The following is a 24,923-nucleotide window of genomic DNA, read 5'->3' as shown; positions in this document are numbered from 1 at the left end:
CAACAATATACCTCCTGAGAACACTCTTCACGTGAGCAAACCAGTCTCTCAGAAAGAGCAGGGAAGCCAGTTCCCTTTACAGAAACAATCTCTCATTCATTAGAATCATTTCCATCCAGAACCTACCAAATGCATACTATAAAGACTTGAAACAGAATCTACAGCTTGAAAAAAAAAAAGGAACACAAATGAGGTTAACCAAAACAAAAACAAAAATATGGTAGAAAGACTACTATAAGATTATTATTTTTTTAATGTTTATTGAAAACTAAAGTAGAAGACCCAAGTAAACAGACTTTGGTTAAGCTAAAATTTAAAATATAGCGATGATTATTTTAAAAAGAGGGAAATGCATAAATAAAGGAGGAACTTTTCAAGATCCTTAGGAAAGTTCAGACATTGCCCAGTTGATCTAGTTTACTAATTCCAAAGAGGAAGCAGCCTACATAAGCCAATTTTCTGCCCATTAAGCATCTCTCTGGTTTATTTTTTCTCTCTTGGCATTTCTAAGGGTGAGCAAATATCCTCAGCTCCACACTCATCCTACCGTGAGCGCCTGGATCTCTTCTTCTGCTTCCGCTGTTGTCTCCTCCAGCTCCGTCTTTGCCTGGCGGAGCTGGCTCTCCAGAGCTGCCCGGGCTGCCTGCAGGCTTGTCAGCTGAGACTCGCGCTCCTGCAGGGAGAGCTGCAGCTCCGTGAGCTGCCGCTTGAGCTCCAGTTTCTGCTCTTCATGCTCTAGACTGACCTGAGACAGAGAGAGAGATGCCCGTTGACCTTAACTGAAGAGAAAGCCAAAACGCAACCTGCCGTGCAATCTGCATCTTAAATTTGGTCATGGAATTAAATTCTCAGCACCCAACCGAGAAGGAAAAAAAATGCAAAAAAACAGCTGTGACTTCGATAAGTTTCAAAAATCAACAGGAGTGAGAACACATAAGAGTATATACAATGTATATTATCAGTACAAACCATCCCTTCCTTTCATATATTCGAATGCTTGGGAAAGCTTCTAAAAACAAAAAACCACACAGCAAGAATCCCCTATGAAAATGATGACGGTTGTTCTTATTAGAAAAACATTTAAAAGTAAACACATATAAATAACATTGTATTAGTAACAAGGACACCTTTAGAATGGAAATACAAGTAGAACAACGGACTGAATTCTACTTATTTAAAATATTCCTGCTCTGATTTGTTCTGATTAGGTAACCCAACTTAAGGTCATATTGGGTACTAATCATGCTTCCCTCCATCTGCCCATCTATCCATCCATCTACTCAACCTTTCGTCCATTCAAGATAAATTTACTTGTGACTTCCCTGTTGGTCCAGTGGGTAAGACTCCACACTCCCAATACAGGGGGCCCGGGTTCGAATCCCTGGTCGGGGAACTAGATCTCGCATGCACGCCGCAACTAAGAATCCATATGCCGCAACTAAGAAGCCCAAATGCTGCAAGTGAAGATCCCGCATGCTGCAACTAAGACCCGGCATAGCCAAAATAAATAAATAAATAACGAATAAATAAATAAATATTAAAGGCAGTCGCTATTAACATAAAAAAAAGAAAAAAGAAAATTTACTTGGCAAATTCTGTGTAAAAGGAAATACGGAGATGAAAAACAGTCTCTGCCTTCAAGTTGGGGAGAAAAATAAAAACCAACCATTGCCATACATTGTGGTCGAATGCAATGGTCAGGAGATGCAGGGATGTGATGGGAACACAGCAGAGGGGGAGAGGAGGTGACTGGGGATCTCCGTGTTGAAGAATCCAGGAGCCAAACAAGCAGCTAAGAAGGGAAAGAAAATTCCAAGCAGAGGAAGCAAGACGTCCAAGGCATGGAGATGTGGGAGACCCTGGCACATCTGCTGACGTCACCAACACTGACAAGCTGTCCTAGGGACCAGACCTTGTGTCAGATATGGGGACGCCAAGCAAATAAGAGATGCTAGCTACCCTTGGAGAGCCCACTGAACGCGAAAGGGTACAAGCTAAACATGAAAGGCCATGGGGACCCAAAGGAGACATCCCATCCAGCTCCAGGGGGACGGAGAAGGCTCCCTGAAAAAGGTGACACCCAAGTCCCAAAGGCCATAGGCATGAAGAGGAGAAAGACTTTAAAAGATTCAGCCTTGAGAACCAACAGGAGGTAGTGGTTAACGCAGAGTGGGACAGAGAACAAAGGACAGAGAGGGGGCAAAGGTGACACGTATGTTGCCGGGCATCTGAATTACACAGACAGTGAGACCACTGGCCACGACAGGGGACAGGAGGGGAAGGGCCAATCTGAGGAGAAGGGTAAGAAATTCACTCTTGACACGTTGAACTTGAGCTGTAAGGGAGACATCTGAGTGGAGGTGTCCAATGTCTACGGGGACAACAGGTCAGACACTCAAGAGACAGGTCTGGGCGGGTCGGCTGGATCTGGGAGCCCTTAACGAGTCCACGGCAGCCAAAGCCAAGGCTATGATCTCTCTCTAGTGAGGATGACAAGGAGGACAATGGCTACGGCGGTGGCGACAACGATGATGTGACAGCAGCAGGTGCAGTACCCATGTGGAGCGTGCCAGGCACTGTCTTCACCCATTTCATCTTCCTAACAACCCAGCAAGGATGGTATGACTAGGACCCCCATTTTACAGACAAGCAAACTGTGGGCCCGAGAGATTCAGGAACTGAGAAGACGTCACACAGCTAAAAAGTGGCAGGGTTAACTACTCACTGTTGGTCTTATTAAAATGCCAGCAGTCAGCGGAGGCTGCGACTCTGCTAGCATGCCTGAGAACTCCCACGGCCACGTGGCAAAACCATGAGAGGCCAGTGACATCACTGTCACATGTCAGGAGGAAGTTGGGGAGCAGGATGCTGTCCGATGCAGGGAGGACCCAGGGGCCCTGCGCCACACACGCTGCTGGAAAACTGCTAACACTGCACACATGGGCTGCGGGGAAGGACGCCCAGGACCCTTGCAGGTGGGTCAAACCTGAGGCTGAGGCCTCTACCCTCAATCGCAATGGCAGCACGTGGCAAAGAGAAGGCGGACCGCCTGGCTAGATTTAAAGCTAAACTCCAGGAGAAAATATGTGCAAACAAAGTGACTGACAAGGGACTAATCTCCAAAATATACAAACAGCTCATGCAGCTCAACATCAAAAAAAAAAACAATCAACCCAATCAAACAATGGACAGAAGATCTAAATAGATATTTCTCCAAAGATGGCCAAAAAGCACATGAAAAGATGCTCGACATGGCTAATTATTAGAGAAATGCAAATCAAAACTACAGTGAGGGGCTTCCTTGGTGGTGCAGTGGTTGGGAGTCCGCCTGCCAATACAGGGGATGCGGGTTCGTGCCCTGGTCCGGGAGGATCCCACATGCCGCAGAGCGGCTAGGCCCATGAGCCATGGCTGCTGGGCCTGCACGCCTGGAGCCTCTGCTCTGCAACGGGAGAGGCCACAGCAGTGAGAGGCCCATGTACTGCGCGCGCGCGTGCGCGCGCACACACACACACACACACACACACAACCTACAGTGAGGTATCACCTCATATGGGTGAGAATGGCCACCATCAAAAAATCTACAAACAATAACTGCTGGGGAGGGTGTGGAGAAAAGGGAACCCTCCTGCACTGCTGGTAGGAATGTAAATTGGTGCAGCCACTATGGAGAACAGTATGGAGGTTCCTTAAAAAACTAAAAATAGAGCTACCATGTGATCCAGCAATCCCACTCCTGGGCATATATCTGGAGAAAACCATAATTCAGAAAGACACATGCACCCCAATATTCACTGCGGCACTATTTACAATAGCCAGGTCATGGAAGCAACCTAAATGTCCATCGACAGAGGAATGGATAAAGAAGATGCGGTACATATATACAATGGAATATTACTCAGCCACAAAAAAGAACAAAATAATGTCATTTTCAGCAACATGGATAGACCTACAGATTGTCATACTAGTGAAGTAAGTCAGAGAAAGACAAAAATCATATGATATCACTTACATGTGGAATCTAAAAAGAATGGTACAAATGAACTTATTTACAAAACAGAAATAGACTCACAGATGTAGAAAACAAACTTATGGTTACTGGGGAAGGGGAAAGGGGGAGAGGGATAAATTGGGAGATTTGGGACTGACATATACACACTACTATACATAAAATAGATAACTAATAAGGACCTACTATAGAGCACAGGGAACTCTACTCAATACTCTGTAATGACCTGTATGGGAAAAGAATCTAAAAAAGAGTAGCTATACATATATGTATAACTGGTTCACTTTGCTGTACAGCAGAAACTAACACAGCATTGTAAATCAACTATACTCCCATAAAAATTTTAAAATAAATAAATAGATAAAGCTAAACTCCAGACTCCCCTGGAGCATATACAGCCTGAGCCCCTCAGGAAGCATCCTAAATTTCTCCCACCGCCCCTGTGGGGCTGGCTATACTGACTGGAGAACAAAGCACCACGCCTTCCCTGGGGCAGGTTAGTGCCCAGAGGAGCTACAGCTGCAGGGCAGACACACAAGAGAGACATTTGTGGGAAGGGAAAGCAAAAGACAGCCAGCCAGCGTTCCCACGCTCAGAGAAATCTATCCGAGTTATTTACACTCACACTCCTAAGGCTGACACTACGGGGAAGTGTGGTTAAACTTACTGAAGTAAAAATATCGCCTGGATTAGAAAAGTAAAAGCACCGCCTAAGGCTTCTGGATAACCTAGAACAATAGCCCTCAAACTCCGGAAGCATAAGCATCACCCAGGGCACTGGTTAAAAATGCAAATCCCTGTTCCTCACCCCCACCCCACCCCGATTCCATTCAAAAAGCTGAGGGAGGAAGCCGCCCAGGAATCTGCATTTCAACACACAGGCCATGTGGTCCTAACAGAGAGGGGTCCACACCTTGACCACTCCTGCCCTTGGGAGAAGTGGCCTCATTTTAATACTCCAGTACAAATGAAGACATTCCTAAGCGTCAGAATTCAAGGTTGGGTCCTTAACTGAAGACTGTCTGCTTAATGGTCTTTGCCTTAAGAGAGATCATCTCCGCTTTGAAGAATTCCATCACAAATATTTGAGCCCAGTGTCTCTACGCCCAGCTGGGATGTCCCACTTCCAAGGACCACCCTCCTGAACTCCTGCCTCTGCCAGGGCCAGCTAAACCCACCTGCTAGGCTGACAGCCCCCGAGATCAGGGATGGGTCTGTCTTGTCACCACTGTCTATCTGGCTACTAATTGGCACAGAGTAGGCATCTGATAAATACACAGTGAGCCGTGTCAAGTCACAGCTTCAGTCAACCTCCAAAGGTTCACAACCAAATGTGTGGTATTTCCCTCCCCAAACCTGGCCGCCCTTCCCAGCTTCCTTATATTGGATTGGCCCAAAAGTTCATTAGGGTTCTTCCGTCTTATGTAAAAACCCAAACGAACTTTTTGGCCAACCCAATACCTCTGAAGCGAATCACCTTCCATCAGACAAACCTAAAGTTTAGATTTCTCTTTTAGTCTCCCACTGTCATGGTGGGGGGGGGGCCTCTGTCACTGTCATTAAGCCGTACTATGTGCTAAACTCCGTGCAGGGACACAGTCATGTGGCCCTCAATGAATCAGGATACAGGAGGGATCACTGTGCCCCATTTGAAGATGCACCAATTCACGTCATCCTCATGTGACCCCGTGAGGGAGATACGTTTTCATGGCCATTTTACAGATGAGGAAACTCAAGCACAGAGGTGGTAGGGTAGCCTGCCCGACCCGAGGTTACCAAACTCCTAAAAAGGGGAAGTGGAATTCTAACGCAGACGCCCACGGCCCTGTCTGCACTCTTCACCACCACACACAATGGCTCTCATGTAAGTATTTGTGCTTGACACTTGGATGACTGGGAGCCCCTGGGTCCTCCAACAAATAGCCTCGGGAGATCACCCCTCACTCTCACCTCCCGCAGCCTGGTCTCCAGCTCCAGCAGACGATTCTTGTCACTGTGGTCTTGGTGGCTGATTTTTTCCAGCTGCTCCTCCAGCTTCCGGTTCTGGGCCTCCAGTTTCCCAGCCTGTGTCTCCAGGTAAAACTTCTGCTGCCTGAGTTCTGAAATCATTTCTTCCTGGGCCTTCCTGGTGGGGGTGGTGGGAGGAGCCAAGCAAAATCACAGTCCCGTTAGAGGTGAGCATGTCCCCGCAGAAGGACAGGCAGAAGGGGAGTGAGAGGTGCATCTGAGCAAGTGGACCACACTCGTTCCCAGGTTAGCGCCACCCTGACCCGGCCTCGTGTGCATGGCCGCAGCATGGGGACCTGGGGCCCGTTCAGTCCCCACCGCGCAGAGTCCCTCGTCAACGGGATTCAGTATGGTCAAGGGGGATTCAAGAGATACTATCATTTCACTCCTTTGGTAGACCTTTTTATTTTTCCAGTCTGTATAGGAGAGCAGAAAGGGCCTCCTGAGAGTACAGGAGCACCCTGACGACTCACTAAGACAGGCGCTGGGGAAGAGAGGGCGATGAGGAGAAAGGATGCTACTCCTTCTACTTCTCTGTCGACCTTGCTCACCTCTTCACCAGGCCGCTCAGAAGCTGGAATAACTCAAAGATCGGACAGCGGCCTACCAAGCTGGTTTAAACTAAGATGGGAACGTTTAAGATCTCTTAAGGAGACTGTAATTCTTTGGGGGAAAAGATTAAGATCAAAGAGCTCCCAGAACATAGGAGAGTCCTTGCCGAACCCCAAAACTCACCCCCAAGGGCCCAACTTCACAACAGCGAAATGGATGGCCCAGTTGGGCACACCTGAGATCACCTCTGGCTGATTACAGGAGGCGAGTGTGGGGAATGAGGTCTCCAGAAGCAAACTGTAAATTACCTCATTAGAGAGAGCAAAACACTCAGTGATGGGATGGTAACTTGAAGCATTTAAGAAAACGCGGCTCAAAAGAGAGGGCGGGTAGAGTGAGACCACTTCAGAGAGGGCAAAAGGACGTAAGTATACGGAGGCTGGGCCCCGCCACAGGAGTCGTTAAATCCACTCCTGCTCTGCCGACAGAAGAACAGAGTTTGTGCCCAGGAGAGAAGACCAAAGCGGGATCAAGCACACAGTTAGAATCTGAACACTTACATGTTCCTCTGGGTAAAGAGACTGCTGTTTGCCGCAAGTTTATTGGCTTCCGACAATTCCACTATCCTCTGTTCCAGGGATCTGATCTTGGAATCCATGGCGTTGATCATCTGAAACACGAGGGATCTTTGGCACCTCGCACACAGACAGTAACACCGGAATGAGAGGGAAGTGGGCCACGTAAGTGAGGAAAAGTGTCAACTGAAAGGCAGGCCATTGGACCAGAGACTCAACTAGCCTGTACCCTGAGGAGCGTAGATCTCACTGCTCCAACGATGGCACTCACTTGTTTTATCAAACGGAGACTGCATATGCCCTCACTAGCTAAGGGGCCTGCAGTAAGCACACACGGGCGGACCTCTTGAGGAACCTGGCATTCCGTGAGTTGACAGGCCTTGTGAAATCCCCGTGTCGTCCATATGCACCCTGAGCCTGCCACAGCCTCTAAACTTGCATCTGCAAGTTCCTATTTCTCATCACCCATGAGCCTGTCATTCTCTGGGTGATTCCTTCTCACCCAGCCCCTACTGTCCTAGATTCTCTGCATCAGAGCTTCCCCAACTTAATGAATCCTAAGAATTGGCCAGGGCAGAAAAGGGGCGGGTGGGGTGCTGGTTAAAAATATCACTTCCCAGGACCCTCCTTTAGAGATTCTGTTGTGAAAAGTCTCGGTAGGGTCTGAGATAATAAGTAGATTAACAAGCACAACAGGGGAAACTCTTAAGCTGCAAGTTTCTGAAACATCTGCCTACACAGATTTGAAAGGAAACCAGATGCCTAAGGGAGGCCACAGGCCACCAGGCACTTCGTCGGGGAGGTGGCGGGGGGTTGGTGTGTTGAAAGACAGGGTTCTAGTTGACGCAGGTCAGCGTGCGTTCTTAAAGAAGGGCGTGAAGGGCAGAACTGGCCACCCCGAGCCACCACTGCCGCTGCTTTTACGAGAAGGGGCTGCAGAGAGAGCTTTCTGTTAGCAGCAGACTCCATGGGATAAAACAGACCAAATGGACTCTTCTCTGGTGGGGGACTCCTGGCGTGGTTCACACACCCTCCCTTGGAAACCGGCTTTGTGATTCTGTCTACCTACCGCCTTCTGCTCGCTGAGAATCTTGCCTTTCTCGTGGGCCTCCTCTTCGTGTCTCTGCATCAGATTCTCCAAAGTCTCCTTGTCGGCTAGGTCTTTCTTTATCTGATTGTCCAACACCTGAGGAAAAACAAAAGGAGAAGTTAGTGTCCTGAGCAGAGCAGACTAACCAGAGGCACTGGAGAAACACAGGAAAGGAGGGGAAAAGCAGTGGAGAAGCCACGCTGCCCCAACTCCGGGGCAGAGGGAGGGAGCGGGGGTCTGTCTAGCAGTCAGGATGAGGTTCAGAAGTGAAGTATGACCATCAAATGGCAAGTAACCAGAGGACGTGAACTAAGAACTTATTTTTAAATCAGCAGCCAAAATGACCTGAGAGGTATGGCCGAAGGGGAGGTGGACTCCAGAATGAGAGGGAAGAAAAAAGATCTCTCTAGAGATCTTACGATTTGCAGCTATTACCTAGGGGCACTGTTATCGTAGCCAATGCGCCAGTAGTTTTTAGAACACTGCTTGCTCTTAACTTGTACAAAATTAATCTCGTTATCTCCAGGCTGTATGTGGAGGGATGGAAAGCTGAAGACCGAGGAAGCCTGTGTAACCAAGGCCGACGTTCAGAAGCAGCCAGGGACAAGTGGATTCTGCCCACCGATAAAGTAGGTGGGGAGTCAATAGACTGAAGAGACAGCATAAAGGAAAGGGGAAAAAAAAAAAAAAAAGGCCTCCTTCCTCCGTTCTTTCCTCTGATCCAGCTGGGGGTGAAAATAAAAAGTCACTGGAAAGAGAAATCCTTCCCAGGGGAAGAGAAATCATGTGTTCTCAGTGCTGAGAATGCCACTGTAAGCACCTACTGTTCCCAAGAGGAAAAAATAAAACAGTAATGGTGTCACCATCCACCAGCTTGATCTAATGTTCTGCGAGGGACACACACAGCCCCACCAGCTGCCAGAACAACTGGTGAAAAAGAGAGGAGAAAAGGAAGGCAACATCATAACTCGCCGAGCCTTTGACCACGACCCTGTGTTTCTCATCACTGTGCTTCTCTGAATGATGGCGACTGCATCTGATACTGGGAAGAAAGCCCAAAGAATTGGGGTCACAGATGGGAACTGAAATCTGCCTTTCCCACATTATCTATTGTGATGGGTCCTTCGTAGCTCATGGGGACACAGTCCCTGAAAAGAGCCAATGAACAGGGAGGGGGTCCACATGATAAAGAAAGGACAGAACAGATTTCAAAGAGGGCTTTAAACTAGAACTGACTGATGAAAAAAATAGAGTGAGAGTTGGCAGAGAAGAATAAGAGGTGGAGGATGGGGTCATGGGAGAAGGGGCGAACCTCAAGAGGATAAGTGGCCTGCTCTCTTGGATGTCAGGGCACGATTCTAAAATTATGAACAGGAAAAGGACAGAATCTGGGGTATGATCACAATGATTACCAAAATGGCCTCACAGGGGATGGAACAGGAACACAAAGCAGAGCAGACTAAAAAGAAATGGTTTCATAAAGATGCCAGGAGGGAAGACAGAAGAAAACAGATCTCTCCCTAACATTCTCTAGGATCTATAAAGCCAAGTTCTTGCCTTCTAGAAGGTAGCAGAGACCACATAATGTCTAGACCAGGAATGCTCTTTTTTTATGCAGTGCTAAAGCAATGAAGCACATTTTCAGGATGACTCTGCTCAAACTAAGACCTCCACTTCGGCAGTGGTGGATACCAACATAGGTAAGTGTGAGCCACAAGGAACAAGCCTTTCTCAAGGATGTACACATCCCGGCCTTGATTGGGTTAAACTGACGGGAGGATGAACAAGAAGATGCATGGGAGGGAAGCAAGGAATTTGTTTGAAATGAGAGATTCCACTGTAGACATTTATATCAATTGAAGATATTGATAGAACATGGCTTTTTGACAGAAAAGTCAATACACTGACCCAAATTACAGAATGAATTTGCAAAGGTTATTTTCATCATGCAAAGATACCAGTGGACTACTGTATATATTCTCATAATTTTCTGAAAGTCAGTTTATTTCAAGGATAAAAGTCTGGACACCAGTAAGAACTCAAACCAAAAGGACTGGTAGGTAAATGCACTAAAGTAGAGGGTCACACTAAAACACAGTGTGGTCCCTTCTGGGTTATTTTCCTAGTATTTCTTTTAATGAAAAATAACCAAAAGTAGCACGAGGGGTAAAAAAAAGAAAGTGTCAGGGTAGTGATGGGGAAGATGCTGTGTGAGCATGTACATGTGTGGTTCTCCAGAAAAGGAACAGCCAACTCTTTGAGAAAATCAACCAAATCAATAATATGATCATCACAAAAATTAAAAGCCTCCTTCACTGTCTGACTTGGAAGGGAAAGAGACAATATTCGAGATGGTAATGAACAATGTCTGATTCTCAAGAACGTAAGAATTAGTTAAAGGCTCAGTCCAAAATCATAATGAACATGTGATGTGATTTCAAAAGGAAATAGATAGGCTGGCAGTCATTTCTGATCATTGAACTTATTAATAATAATTGAATTGAAATAATAATTTCAGTAAGTAAAATAATAATTGAATTTATTATTTTATATGATAAGCTGGACTATTTAGGCCAGTTCTTCTATGAAAAATGATTTAAAATGCTAGATAGAATATGGAAAACATTTTCCTAAAAGCACTTAAAAGTTGGCAAGAGAGTAAGAAATTACAGACTAAAATCTAAGTGAAAGCAAAAACCCAGCTATTTTGAACTTGAGGCATTTGCTGAACCAGATAAACTTGAGCTTCATTTTTAATTGCCTCAAAGGGTAAGAAGACAAAGAAGTCAAAGCCCAGAGCCACCCACAAGGTGGGCACACATTTTCATTCAAGGCCTCAAAGAATTCTCATTATTAATTTTCCAAGGAAAACGAGCAGCTGACCAAGCACAGGAAAAAGAGAGACACCTTGGAAAAGAGCCAAGAGAAATCAACAGAGCAGAAACAGACCTTCAGATACTGGAATCATCAGATACAGATCATAAAACAACTATGCTAATGTGTTTAAAGAAGCAGAAGATAAGCTTCAAATCAATGCAGGAAATAGAAAGTTATTGACTTAAATAATCTAGCAAACTTGGGGAAGAACCAAACAGAATGTCAAGAAACAAATAGATACAATAACTGAAATTTAAAACTCAATGGTTGGGGACTTCCCTGGTGGCACAGTGGTTAAGAATCCACCTGCCAGGGCCTCCCTGGTGGCGCAGTGGTTGAGAGTCCGCCTGCCGATGCAGGGGATACGGGTTCGTGACCCGGTCTGGGAGGATCCCATATGCCGCGGAGCGGCTGGGCCCGTGAGCCATGGCCGCTGGGCCTGCGCGTCCGGAGCCTGTGCTCCGCAACGGGAGAGGCCGAACAGTGAGAGGCCCGCATACAGCAAAAAGAAAAAAAAAAAAAAAAAAAAAAAAGAATCCACCTGCCAATGCAGGAGACACGGGTTCGAGACCTGGTCTGGCAAGATCCCACATGTCACAGAGCAACTAAGCCTGTGCACCACAACTACTGAGCCTGAACTCTAGAGCCTGGAAGCCACAACTACTGAAGCCCGTGTGTCTAGAGCCTGTGCTCCACAACAAGAGAAGCCACTGCAATGAGAAGCCCGCTCGCCACAACTCGAGAGAAGCCCATGCACAGCAACAAAGACCCAACACAGCCCAAAAATAATTAATTAATTAATTTAAAAATACCTCAATGGATGGGTTTAACAGCAAATTAGACAGGTAAGGATTAGTACACTGGATCAGTCAGAGCTTAACCAGAATGTAGCACCAAAAGACAAGGAAATGGAAAATACAAAAAAAAAAAAAAAAAAAAGGATAGATTGGTGGTAATCTAACACATGCCTAATCAAATTCCCAAAAAGGAAGTAAAGAAAGAAGGGGAAGAGACAATACTTGAGATATAACAACCAATAATTTTATAGAATTGATTTTTTAAAATATATACATATATTCCAAAGTCCAGTATATCTCGAGGATAAATAAAAATAAGTCCACATCTAGACACATCACAGTAAAACTTCTGAAAGTTAAAGATAAAACAAAGTTTTAAAAGAAAAAAGACTGCTTTCAAAGAAAGCAACTGTTAGACTGACAGCTGACCGTCAACTGCAATAATAAAAGCCAAACGTCAATGGAATGATATCTTCAAAAAGTATTAAAAGAAATAACTGTCAACCTAGAATTCTATCCCCAGTCAAAACATCTTTCAAGAACAAGGAGGAAATAGAGACATTTTCAGACACATAAAACAGAGAGCCTGGCACCAGCAGACCTTCACTAAAGAAAGTCCTCAAGGATATACTTTATAAAAAAAGGAAAAGAATTCCAGGTCTTTTCTTCCAGATGCAAGAAGGAAATTAAAAGCAAAGAGATGGTGAATCTCTTTAAATCTAAATTATCACGGACTCAGTGACAGTGGATCAAAAAACATTTTAAAGATGGAATTGAGACACATGATGATCAAATTTTCTTAAATAATAAACTATTTTTGAACTTCTGATATTCAATCAGCCCCAAGGATAACACCCCAAGACCTCCCACCATGGCCTGAGGACAGCATTTACCACGGAGAGTCCTTTGTTCTAGCAAGAAGTGGCCTGAAGTGCCTGGGAAGAGAAAGGAGCTACATGGTGCTATAGGAGGAAGGGCAGGGAAGACTGTAAAGTGCCTTTACTTTGATTTTTTCCTCGTAGTGCTGTTCTTTCTGTTTCAGGTGCACCTCCAGGTGCTGGGCTGAGACCTGAGCTTCTCGGTGCTTCTCCTCCAGTTCCTGGACACAAAAGAACAGACCGTCAGGTGTGCAAGGGAAGAATTGAGCCGATGCATGTTAGACGTTCGCAGGAGACACCACTTTGGCACAGGCACCAAAGGCAACAGGCATCTGTTTCTTCGTGACTAGCCCTTAAGGCTCTTGGGAAAGGAAACCACCACCAAGCCTTGGCCCTGGGTTTTCCAGCTCCGAGTATTCACACACATAAACACGTGGCTGGTGGGCTGGGATCAGAAATCTGTCAGTGTAACAGGTCAAACAAAGGCAGCTCTTCATCTCTGCCTAGAGAAATGAGAGTGATGAGGCAACACAATTTGAAATTTCAGTACAGCACAAAGCCCCTGACCACTGTCTTGACGGCCTTAAATGAGGAAAGTAATGTCAATTTAAGTTTTAAGTTAATTTACTATGAGGATAAAAAAAATTTTGTATTTTCCTCATTAACAAAATGATTGCTCAGGAAACCTAGCTAAGAAGGAAAACTAATGTAACAATTCAAACACTTTGAGTTTTGAATGATTATTTTAACTGACTGGTAATATGGAGCATGTGAATATCTGGAGGTGTTCATATGACATCATGTTTATATGAAGTTTACATGATATAATGCTAATGGGAACAAGGCAGAACATAAAATTCACTAAAAATGACATAAACGTGTACACATACATTGAAGATAGGAAGAGAACGTGGAGTAATATAAATAGCTCAAATGTAATGTCCTCTTCATTCTCTTATTAAGATTTCTGCTTTCAAACAAAATTGTAATTCATTTGGAAATTATACCAATTCATTTGCCAACGTATTATAAACTGATCGTATAAAAGGCAGCATTCAACTCACCGAAACATTCTCTAAATGAAGCTATCTGCGTTTACATTAATTCTTATGAATCTGGACCCATTAGTTAATTACTAATATCAAAAGTCATTACTCCAAGTTTTTGTCTCTTCACACTATCTTGAAATTTTCCTTTGAAATGGAAATAATTATGAGAATTTTGAAGAATGAGGAAATTATACAGGATATGCCCATAAAATGGAGAAAAGAATAATTTTAGATTCACACACACATGAAATGTTACTGATTAAGCTTTTGAAATTCGAAAGTCTGCAAGCATTTGACTTTGCTTTGGGGGCCAGTAAAGTATTCAATGTTAAGACCAGGTGCACAAGATCTACTGCAAGCTAACAGATGTTATCTTGAAAAGTTGAATATAAACAGGATTTTAAGTAATAAAAACATACTTTATGGGCTTTATGTATATTAAAGGATTCCTGGCAATGAGATCTTTTATTAAAGCAAAAGACTCTGCTATAATGAGAACCTCAATTAGCTGTTTTGAAAGTTCTTATCAGAATAGCAAATATTTTAATGCAAATGATATTTGGGAAGTGTTTCCAAGCATCATCATTATGTAACAGTATTAAGGACCCCTCTTTGCCCATATCCCAGATACTTCACAACCTAAGCACCAGGTTCTTGAGCAAAAGGCACCTTCCGATAAATGAAGTCACAACCACAAAGGTACTCGGACAGGTGGCAAGATACACTTGGAAGAAGAAAGCTGCCTACTTTTTCTTTATTTTAGAAATCACTTGATAATCGTCTTGTCTTAGCTTCAGTCCTCCTAAGATAGCACAGGAATGGAAATCAATCTGAAAACAGGTCGAAAACTCAGATACCTGAGACTGACAACCTTAAGACCAAATTTCCGGTCTACTTATGCATGGGAGTTTACAACATATAATCCAGGAATGCAGAACTCTACACTCCCACATTTTAATTGGAAAGTGAACCTTGGAAAAGCAGACATTCTAAAATCTGACTTCTTGACAGTTTGGCATTTTTTGTTGTTGTTGTCATTTTTTAAAACGTTATCTTCTCTACATGTGTTGGATCAGATTCTTCAGTCCTGTTATGCAAACAGTACTGTTTGCTGCTCTATTCCCAGCTCCTAGAACACTGTCTGGCACATAGTAGAAGCTCATTAAATATTTGTTGAATGAATGAATGAACACATCACCATTAAACAGAGAAACACTTTGCAACCACAAGACTTAACCACGTCGTTTGCACCAAGCAAGGGGGTAGCGGTGGTGGAATCTCAGTGGGAATTCATTTGACTCACAGTAAAATTCACACATTTGACAATTGCCAAGAGATACTTGGATGATGGCACGAGAGAACAGAAAGGATAGACTGACAATCACATTTGCCTTTGTGTGTAGACGTTATCTATAAAGACTGTGTGTCAGAGCAAAACAATTTCTCTTTTCACCTGTGTGTTCAAGAGTGCCCACACGCTCACGAATATAGACAAACAGAAATGTAACGTTTTGAAGGGTTGGGTTTTCTTTTCTTTTTTTTTTTTGGTATTAAGTATATAGGCCTATAAGTTGGTCATTCTTGAGTTCATATAGCTGCTGGTGACTTGGTTCCCAGAAGTGATGCAGAGGGAGAGACAGAAAGAGGGAGGTGGGAAGCACCCCGCTCACCACCTTGTCTCTTTCTGGTGCAGAGGAACGCCCGACTACTCCAGAGTCAGTCCTGGGGGCAGGGAGGAAAGGGCTACAAACAGGCTCCCCAAAGTGGCATCAAATTCTTGGTTTGGGGACTGAAATCCAAGGAGAGTCCTTTAAAGGTTCACCTGCCTTTCACCCTGGCAAGAGCAAAACTTTGACACGTCGGCAAGCACCACCCAAGCCTTCCTTGATCAAGTTAATTTGGTCGTCAGAGCCGAAAACAAAATCATCGTGATTATAAAGCTAAAAAACGATCTGCTACCTCTAAGGAAAGTGAAAATAATAATAATATTAACCACCAACTGGAGCAGAGAAAGTGGGTGAGTGAACACGGATCTATGACAAATACTACTCTGAAAAAATCTGCGTGACTAATTTCTTTCCTCTGCAAAAGCAAGAATTTGGGTGTCGGTCTTAAAGCCCTGAATCCCTACACCTTTTTCAAACAGGCATTTGCAACTTTAATGGCCATACAAAACTCTGCTGATAGAAGTACGTAAATGCTCCTGTAAAAATGCATCGGAAATGACAGCGTGTGCACATTCGTGATTTTAAAAGTCAGGCAGTAGCAAACAGAGCAAAAAAAATCATACTGATGGATCTGTTACCAGTGCTGAAATGTCCAGCCTGTGGTTATTCGTGCTACTCTCTGACGTGGCGTCCACTAAAACCACTTCCTCTTAATTCACCTGCTTGGCGATAACCTCCCCTGTGACGGTGGCTGGTTCTTCTTTTGACCCCCTTCCCTCTACAACCTCTAACCTGTTATCTTTGAACTTGTCAACTTTGGTTCCTGCTCACCAGAATTTTATCAGCCATCTGCTGGATCTGTTGGGACTTTGTCTGGATGTCATCCTTCAGTCTGTTTTCTCTACGCTCCATGGTCTCTAGCCTCTTTACCTTGTTCTCCAGAGAGTGGCGGCGTTCCTGTAGATCGTGAATCAATCAGAAAGTTTTAATGGGGTAACCGCTACGGGCATGACGCCTGTGCCGAGGGAGGGGGCCCTCAGGAAGCGTACGCTCGAGGCAGGAAGAGAAGTCTCAGGCACCCGAAGCCACGGTGAGGAAAACACAGTTCTGTGATCCGAGGAGTACTTGCTTGTGCAGGTTACAAGAGTGCATTCATTCATTCAAATATTTACCAAGCACCTACTATCTGCAAAGTACCACACTAGGCATCATGGAAAATACCGAGAGGAAGCTGACAGAATGCCTGCCCTTGGAAGAGGTAAGATAAACACAAATAAACATGATATGGGTTAAGAGGGCCAGGGCCGTGAAGCAAACAGGTACAGAGGGCTGTGGGAGGGTGCAGGCAGGAGGGAGGGCTTTGAACTGAGCAGGTGAGGGGATGTGGACGCCGTGGAGAGGGTCGGGATGCGGGAGGCTGGAGGGGAGAGGGCCGGAGGGGAGGGGGGAAGGCCTTTCAAAAAAAGGCGCAGCAGCAGCAGTGCGGAGGTGGCCGAGAGCCGGCGTAGGCCCCAGGTGGAGCGTAGAGGGGCTACTGCATAAGGTGTAATAGCGGAGGAGCTGGAGAAAATGGGAAAGGGGAGCATGTGTGGGGCAAATGGCTGAGAGCCTCATGCACCTAAGATGTAGGGAAGCCCTGAAAGGTTTGGGATGGGGCAAGGGGTGCTGATGAGCCTGGAGTTTGAGGTCCACGAGTCTGACCCCATTTGAGCTAGATGGGAGGAAGGTGAGCCTGGAAACAGAAAGCCAAGAAATTACTACATTCACCCAGCTAAGAGGAAGAGGGCCTACACTGTGGGGAGGCCTGCAGAAATGGCCGGCAGAGGGTGGACGGTGGAGACAGTGTGGGTGTATTTACAGGGCTGAGGGACTCTCGGAATGGCAGGGCCTAGGGAGAAGCAGCAGATGATGTCAAGGTGTCAAGCCTGGGGTGACCAGATGGATGAATGGGGGCCTTGACCGGTGTGAGGAAGACTGAGAAGGCAACCCAGCTTGTCGGGGAAGATACTGAGTTCATTCTAGATCGGAGGCACTGTTCAGACACCCAGTCAAGATGTCAGGGGAGCAGTGGGAAATACTTCCTGGATCGCGGGTGAGGGTGGCCCCAAAGAGACGTAGGCAAGTAGGTTCAACGCCAGCCCTGCGACAGGGAGAAGCAGAAGGCCCAGGACAGGGGGGTGGTTAAATCAACTATGACACATCCGTTCCATGGACCCATCACCCAGGCGTCAGGGGAGGCGGAGGGCAGCAAAGGGGAAACGTCCCTTTTTATTCTATATTCTTCAGTGCTATGTTTTTCACAATGAGAAGACACTCGTGTGTTTCCTGTATAATTATATAATTGGTTTCAACAACAACAACAACAACAAAGAATTGGACAGAGAGAAGAGGCCCAAAAATATAGATCTGGGAGTTATCTACACACACAGGTCACAGCTGAAGCCTCGAAAATTAATATATTATTAACACCGTTGGGGAGAAGGTGAGGAAAAGCAAGGGTACAGAGGGAAGAAAAAGGAAACCTCGGGGGTGGCATCACAGTTCATCTAGATAAACGTGAATCCTCCCACACAGGCGAACAGGTCAGAGGAAAACAAATAGGAAGGAAAGGTTTTATCAAAACATCTTTCTACTCAGAGCTGCTGTGACAAATCCTTCTCCCCCTTGGGGAAAATGGTCCCGAGCCTCTTGGGTTTCAAAGGGACTGGCGGAAGGGAAAGCAGTTTGGATGAACAGGAGCAGAGAGAGGGTGGTCCCGAGGTTTCTTCCCCTGCACAGCCGGAGGCCGGGCACCTCGGGAGCCGGGAGCTGGAGGTCCCCTGCTCACCTCGGCTTCCACCAGCTTCTTCTTGATGCCTTCGGAAGAGTCCTCGCGGTTGTGCAGCTTCTCCAGCTCGCGCTCGGCCCGCTCCTTCGCCTGGCGGATGTTCTGCAGCAGCTCGGTGGCCTCCGTGCTGGCTTTCACGGCCTGAAAGGAGAAGGAACAGGGGAGAGATGGCCCAATTTATCCACGGAAAAAGATGGGGACCATCTCCTAAACAGGAAAAAAAAATCGGGTCACACTGAATGGATATTTTTATCCATTTTTCAAAACATATAAACGTTTCATTTTATTCTGTGTTTCGTCTGTCCTAAGGTGCACTTATATATATTTTTTAACAGCACTGAATTTTAGAATGCATCTACGATTAAAATTGATGGTGTTTTTTTCTTTCTTGGGGTACAGAAGATAATGGGGTATCGGACAATCATTAGCATCTTAGGGTCAACATAACATAGTAAATGCAAACAAAAAGGTCTCAGGTTCATCTGCCCAGGTATTAATGTATTTACCCCGGACTGTTAATTGTCTCCCTATTTAATCATCTCATTTGCTGATTTTCCTAAGGGGAATTTGTACTACTTTTACAAGAAAACAAGATAAAAACTATAAACTTTTTTTTCTCAAATACCTATCAAAGGGCATAACCACCACATTGTTCGTGGTGACTCGCAAATTCATGTTTAAAGAAAAAACAGTGAACCCTTTTGAAGTTAATGTTTATTTGGGTCTTTACTATACTGCAGCTCTTCCAGCATCACAGTAAAGATCTGAGTGTAAGAAACCAACAACCTCACACTCATTTGCTTTAGATTATAGTTTTGTTTTTTTGTTTTTTTGCGGTACACGGGTCTCTCACTGTTGTGGCCTCTCCAGTTGCAGAGCACAGGTTCTGGACGCGCAGGCTCAGCAGCCATGGCTCACGGGCCCAGCCGCTCCACGGCATGTGGGATCTTCCCGGACCGCGGCACGAACCTGTGTCCCCTGCATCGGCAGGCGGACTCTCAACCACTGCGCCACCAGGGAAGTCCTAGATTATAGTTTTAAAACGTGAAAACGGCAAGGGAACTCCAACTTCGAGACCAGCACTGTCCAACGTGGGAGCTGCTCGCCACATGTGCCCGGTGAGCACCTGAAACGTGGTTGCTGTGACTGGGGAATTAATTTTAAATTTTACTTAAGTTTAATTCATTTAAAAACTGAAGCAGTGTACATGTTTTAATATCACTACATGCTGCAATATTGTGTATAAAATGGATTAAGGAAACTATATCATTCAGAGGATTTTCCCTTTTTTAATGTGGCTACTAGAAAACTTAAAATTACATCTGAGGCTGACATGTGTGGGTTGCTTCCCACTTCTACTGGAGAGCAGAGTTCTAGGAGATACAAATCCTCACACAAATGTCTAGCTGAAAGGCTTCCAGTAGTGATCTCAAGAATAAGTAGGAAGGGGACAGATGAATGGATGCAGAAAATGTGGAATATCCAGGCCATGGAATACTATTCAGCCTCTGAAAAGGAGATCCTGTCACATGCTGTAACATGGATGAACCTCGAAGACATTGTGCTGAGCAAAATGAGCCAGTCAAAAAAAAAAAAAAAAAAAAGAGCCAGTCACAAAAGAACAAATACTGTATGATTCTATCCATAGGAAGTACCTAAAGCAGTCAAAACCATACAAGCAAAGTAGATTAGCAGATGCAAACTATGATATATAGGATGGATAAACAAGGTCCTACTGTATAGCACAGGGAACTATATTCAATATCCTGTGATAAAACATAATGGAAAAGAATGTATATATATATATATATGTATAACTGAGTCACTTTGCTGTACAGCAGAAAGTAACACAACACTGTAAGTCAACTACACTTCAATAAAACAAATAGAATGAAAAGGAAGGAAGGGAGGGGGAGGGGGAGAGAGAGGAGGGAGGGAGGGAGGGAGGGAGGAAAGGAGGGAGGGAGGGAAGGAGGGAAGGAAGGAAGGAAGGAAAAAGAAAGGTGGTTACGAAGGGTGGGGGTGGGGAGATTAGCATTTGGCAGGTAGAGAGTTTAAGTTTTGTGAGATGACAAAGTTCTCAAGATCTATCTCACAATGTGAATATATCTGACACTAAGGAACTGGACACTCAAAACAATTTAGACAGTAAATGTAATATGTTTTTAATAACACAATTTAATGTTATATGTTTTTAATAACACAAAAAGAAGGAACTCTTTTAAACACATTCACAAACGTTCTTGACATGAAAGGCCACATTCATCCTGGCCCTTTCTTTAGCGTTTCCCGTGTTCACCTAAAGGAAGGGCCATTTGCACACACTGTGCCCAATGCCGTAAACCAAACCCACATCCCACCCTCAACCGCCCAAGGACTACTGGTCCCTCCAGGCTCCCGACGCACAGGAAGACTGCCCACAGTCTCTGACTGAAAGCTGTCTGGGTCGTGAACAACACAGGCTTCTCCCGTGCAAGATGGGGACCCGGTCCCCTGAAGGGAGACGAGACAGCCTCTTGGGTTCTGCTGTAGTACAATTAGAGCTTTGACTTGAGAGTCTCACAGAGCTTGGTGGGGTTTTTTTGTTTGTTTTTTAAACAAACACTGTTTGACATGTCTCAAAAGGAGAAAGTATACTCAGAGCTCTTGTATTTTCAGGTAATAACTCACTCCCCCTTCATTTTCCTCGGTGCTGGGCGACTAATTCTCTTTCTTTGATCTCCTGTGCTCCATGACAAAGCAAGAAGTAGGTGGAAATGGGGGGTAAGTTCCCCAAAACATCACCTCAGGCTTACCTTTTCCAGCTTCTCTTGGAGCTCCTGAATTTTGAGCTGCTGCTCAGCATTGATCTGTGATTAAAATCCCAGGAAATAAAGCAGAAAAGGCAAATTGGCATTAAGATCTTGCTACATTTACTGCAGTCCTGTTTTCTTGAGGTTTCTGTTGGGGTCTTTTTGTTTTGTTTTCCAATACCTACTGATGGAGAGGAAGAACAGTAGCCTAGCAGAGAAACCTTTGAATGTCTCAGGGCAAACCTCCATGTGGACTATTTCTCTAAAACCAGCAACACACATACAGATGGCAAAAAAAGAGAATCAAAGTCGCCGGTACCCTAAAACAGTTAAGAATTTGCCCATGTGTCTTACTGAGTGTCTGGGTTTGTGTGTTACTGTGAGCGGGCCTGACAAAAAAAAAATGAGGTGTCTTCTATCCCTTTTAGAAATATAGCTGAAGCTACACATGGTCATCCAGAGACTGACCATCAAAATAAACCCAGAAGACAGTTCTCTATTCATTGCAAGTGTATTCTTAACCAGTGACAGGCCACGGAGAGCAACATTTAAGAGGCTGTCTACCCGAAATCACGATACCAATAATGGAAAATACCTTCTCCAGTTTGGCATATTCTCCCACTTCAGGCTTCCCTTGATCTTTAGCCTGTAATTTAAAAGATACAACATAGTGGAAAAATCTCAAGAACCTCAAAGTCTTATAAGACAACACTACAGGCTTTCTTGGTCTCTGTGGCCAAAATAATGAGGATGATGATAAAAAAAAAAAAGTATCTTCTCTAACCAAGACCAGGAGGCTTTGCAAGGCACCCCCATTATTTCCCAAACGTACACTCATGAAGCTAGGATTCCCTTTATTATTGCTAAGATCATCCATGATTCTACCCCCAAAACACCCTCCCCGGCAGGGAGCCGGCTACCTTCATCAATTTATGCTGACATTCTGTGGCTTTCCGCTTGAACTCTTCGGCGGCCAGCCGAGACTCTCTGAGCTCCGATTCATAGAGATCACTCCGTCTTCTGGCCGAAACCAGGTCCTCTTCCAACTGATTCATCATTAACCTCATTTCTTCCACTTGAGCCTGGTACTCCTAAAGAGTAGGCAATGGAAGGAAGGTGAATTTGGGAACTCCTGAAAGCAAAGATGGGAGGTGAAGATGGAAGAACACAGACCACAGAGGGAAGACACAGTGAAGAGAGACCGGAGAGAATGGACCTAGAGAAAAGGTGAGTAGAAAGATGGGGATAAGGGCAAGGTGTGTGGAGGACGAGGAGGGAGAAAAGAATATTAAATCTTTAAACTGTTTTCATCTAGATCATGAATCACTAGTAACACCATTTGGAACAAATGTGCCTATACACAATAAGATCCTTTGAGCAAATAATATCGTACAAGAAGTGCAGAACCTTAAGACCTTTGTAACACAGGAGAGCTGAAAGGGATGTACTTTAAACAACCAGGATAATCTGCTTATGCGTAGCTTTCCTCCAAGGGTAATCATTTATACAGATTTGTCCTTTAGAAGTTATGTGCGCCTAACACAATTAGATATGGTACTAGTTTTAAAATTAACCTTTCAGAAGGCACAAGGGGGTAATTGGAAATCTCAGTGGAGAGAATCTTGGAAGGTGAAACTCATCATGTCAGTTTCTCATCATTAATTTTTCTGGGCCCCAAACTGCATGATGAACTTAACGTTGCTCTTGAGAGGCAAGTCACCCTGAAATTTGGAAGAGTCAGGAAACACTGGCTCTGATCAAAGTAACTTATGAGAAAGACTCTGAAGAAAGAATTATCTTGTTCCCTCGAGCAAAAGCCTTTAAAGTAATCCCAACAGCCCAACCTTTTCCAAATTGAATTTCTAAAATCAAAACAGGACATCTGCATCGAGGTTTTCCAAAACTGGTTTACCAGAAGAAATGGGCAATGGTTTTGAAAACTTTGGGGCAAAGTATGAAAATATTCTCTGTTAGCAAAAGCAAAGCTTATACATATAAGGATTATGAATGAGCAGTTTATCCAATCCAAGGTGGCGGATATAAAATGAAAAGAATAGAGAATTAAAACTGTCTCTGACCTTCGCAATGTACAGTGATCATCTCTAAGATCCGTTCCCCCAAGAAATAACTGAAGAGGGATCAACTGAGCAAGGTTATGCTTTTAACCAATAAAATGTCTTTTTTTTTCTTTCTCTTTTTAGTAACAGAATATAAAGTAAACCTTTCATCCTTTGTAACAGGCAATCCCCCCAAGTGCACACTAAAGGGGAGGTGATGTCCTTATGAAAATGGACAGCTTTCACGTAAGCACATCTCTCTGTATTATTGGTACAGCGGAAAGCAGAAAAAATGAGCACAGAATGGAGCATGGTCTCATTTCACTCCTTCCCACCCAAAAGCGTACAGTCGTCCCTCAGTATCCACAGGGAAATGGTTCCAGAACCAAATCCGATCCACAGTTGGTTGAAATCGCAGACATGGAACCCGTGGATACGGAGGGCCGACTGTATTGTTATTGAAGGTCAATCCCACAAGTCATGGGGCGCCAGGTTTTCTGGACGATGCCCACTAAGTGGGTGGTGCTGGGTTATATAAGCAAAGGTCTTTATAACCTACTGAACAATTATCTCAACTCACAGAATGGAATGTGAGCCGGTGATGTGAAATAGTACTCCCTCTACCTGGGGTTTTTCTAGACCCCTCGGCCAGGGCTGTGTCATGACTTATTATGACTTTCATAGCTCTGGGTATTGTGCCTTCCTGGATCCCTTCCTCCATTAAAAAAACTATATATATATACGTGTATATATATATACATATATATATATGTGTATATATATATATATATGTATATATATATACATATATATATATATACACACATATATACATATATATATAAGAAATTCTATTTTACAATAGCATTCATATAAAGACAAAAACATTACCTATGAAAACCGTTTCTTCTACCTAAAACTCATTATTTTACTTCTGATTTTAAAGTTTTAAAAAATCCAAAGTACCCACAGGCACAAATACCAAGCTGTGGAGGAAGCAAAGAGGTAGGAGGCACTCTTGGCCATCTTTTATCCTTTTTTTTTTTTTTTTTTTTTTGCGGTATGCGGGCCTCTCACTGTTGTGGCCTCTCCCGTTGCGGAGCACAGGCTCCGGACGCGCAGGCCCAGCGGCCATGGCTCACGGGCCCAGCCGCTCCGCGGCATATGGGATCCTCCCAGATCGGGGCACGAACCCGTATCCCCTGCATCGGCAGGCGGACTCTCAACCACTGCGCCACCAGGGAGGCCCCATCTTTTATCCTTGAGCTCCCTTGTCTGACTTAAACTTATGTCGGCAAGAAGGGAACGTAATTTCTGTGTTTTGTCAAGAGTGAGGACACAGCCCTGTTCCCCCAACATCTCTCCTTCCTGAGCTGTCAGCGCCCAGGGGGACGAAGGCAAGAATCAGGCAACATCTCTGTCAGCAATCTGAGCCCTGGGGGCACCCAGCCTGCTACAAGCATCAAACAAAATTCCACCTCATTTATTGAGCCACTGTTACTCTGCTGGATACTTCAAGGAAATCCTATACATCCAACAGCGGACCAAATCCCTGCTTCAGGAAAACTCTGAGAGAAGATAATCAGGCCAGTTCCCAAGGACAGCTGAGAGGCAGCTGTACGTATCTCAGCATGGGCTGAACTGTGGGTCAGAGTTGAACAGGATCAGAATGGGGAACTGTGGACAACTTTTGGGTCCTGCCTCGAGTCATTCTTTGGAATGGAGCTTCAGAATTTTGTGGGAAGG

At 44.7% G+C, this 24,923-nt stretch overlaps 1 protein-coding gene across 2 annotated transcripts in view; it reads right to left on the bottom strand.

Annotated features, from left to right (window-relative positions):
* The window catches only part of CIT (citron rho-interacting serine/threonine kinase), a 180,971-nt gene that overhangs the window by 53,075 nt on the left and 102,973 nt on the right, over positions 1-24,923 (bottom strand). For both annotated transcript variants that reach the window (XM_060119127.1, XM_060119128.1), the window contains exons 14-23: positions 22,041-22,211; positions 21,716-21,766; positions 21,124-21,177; positions 18,329-18,469; positions 16,333-16,458; positions 12,911-13,006; positions 8,213-8,329; positions 7,129-7,238; positions 5,960-6,134; positions 548-745 (exon numbers count right to left, since the gene is read on the bottom strand). In XM_060119127.1, the coding sequence (XP_059975110.1) occupies positions 548-745; positions 5,960-6,134; positions 7,129-7,238; positions 8,213-8,329; positions 12,911-13,006; positions 16,333-16,458; positions 18,329-18,469; positions 21,124-21,177; positions 21,716-21,766; positions 22,041-22,211 (1,239 nt within the window). The remainder of the gene's footprint in view (positions 1-547; positions 746-5,959; positions 6,135-7,128; positions 7,239-8,212; positions 8,330-12,910; positions 13,007-16,332; positions 16,459-18,328; positions 18,470-21,123; positions 21,178-21,715; positions 21,767-22,040; positions 22,212-24,923) is intronic.

This window comes from Mesoplodon densirostris, chromosome 15 (genome assembly GCF_025265405.1).
Source record: "Mesoplodon densirostris isolate mMesDen1 chromosome 15, mMesDen1 primary haplotype, whole genome shotgun sequence".
Classification (NCBI taxonomy): Eukaryota; Metazoa; Chordata; class Mammalia; order Artiodactyla; family Ziphiidae; genus Mesoplodon; species Mesoplodon densirostris.
The sequence above is the reverse complement of the archived record's forward strand: the minus strand, read 5'-3'. Positions and strand labels throughout refer to the sequence as shown.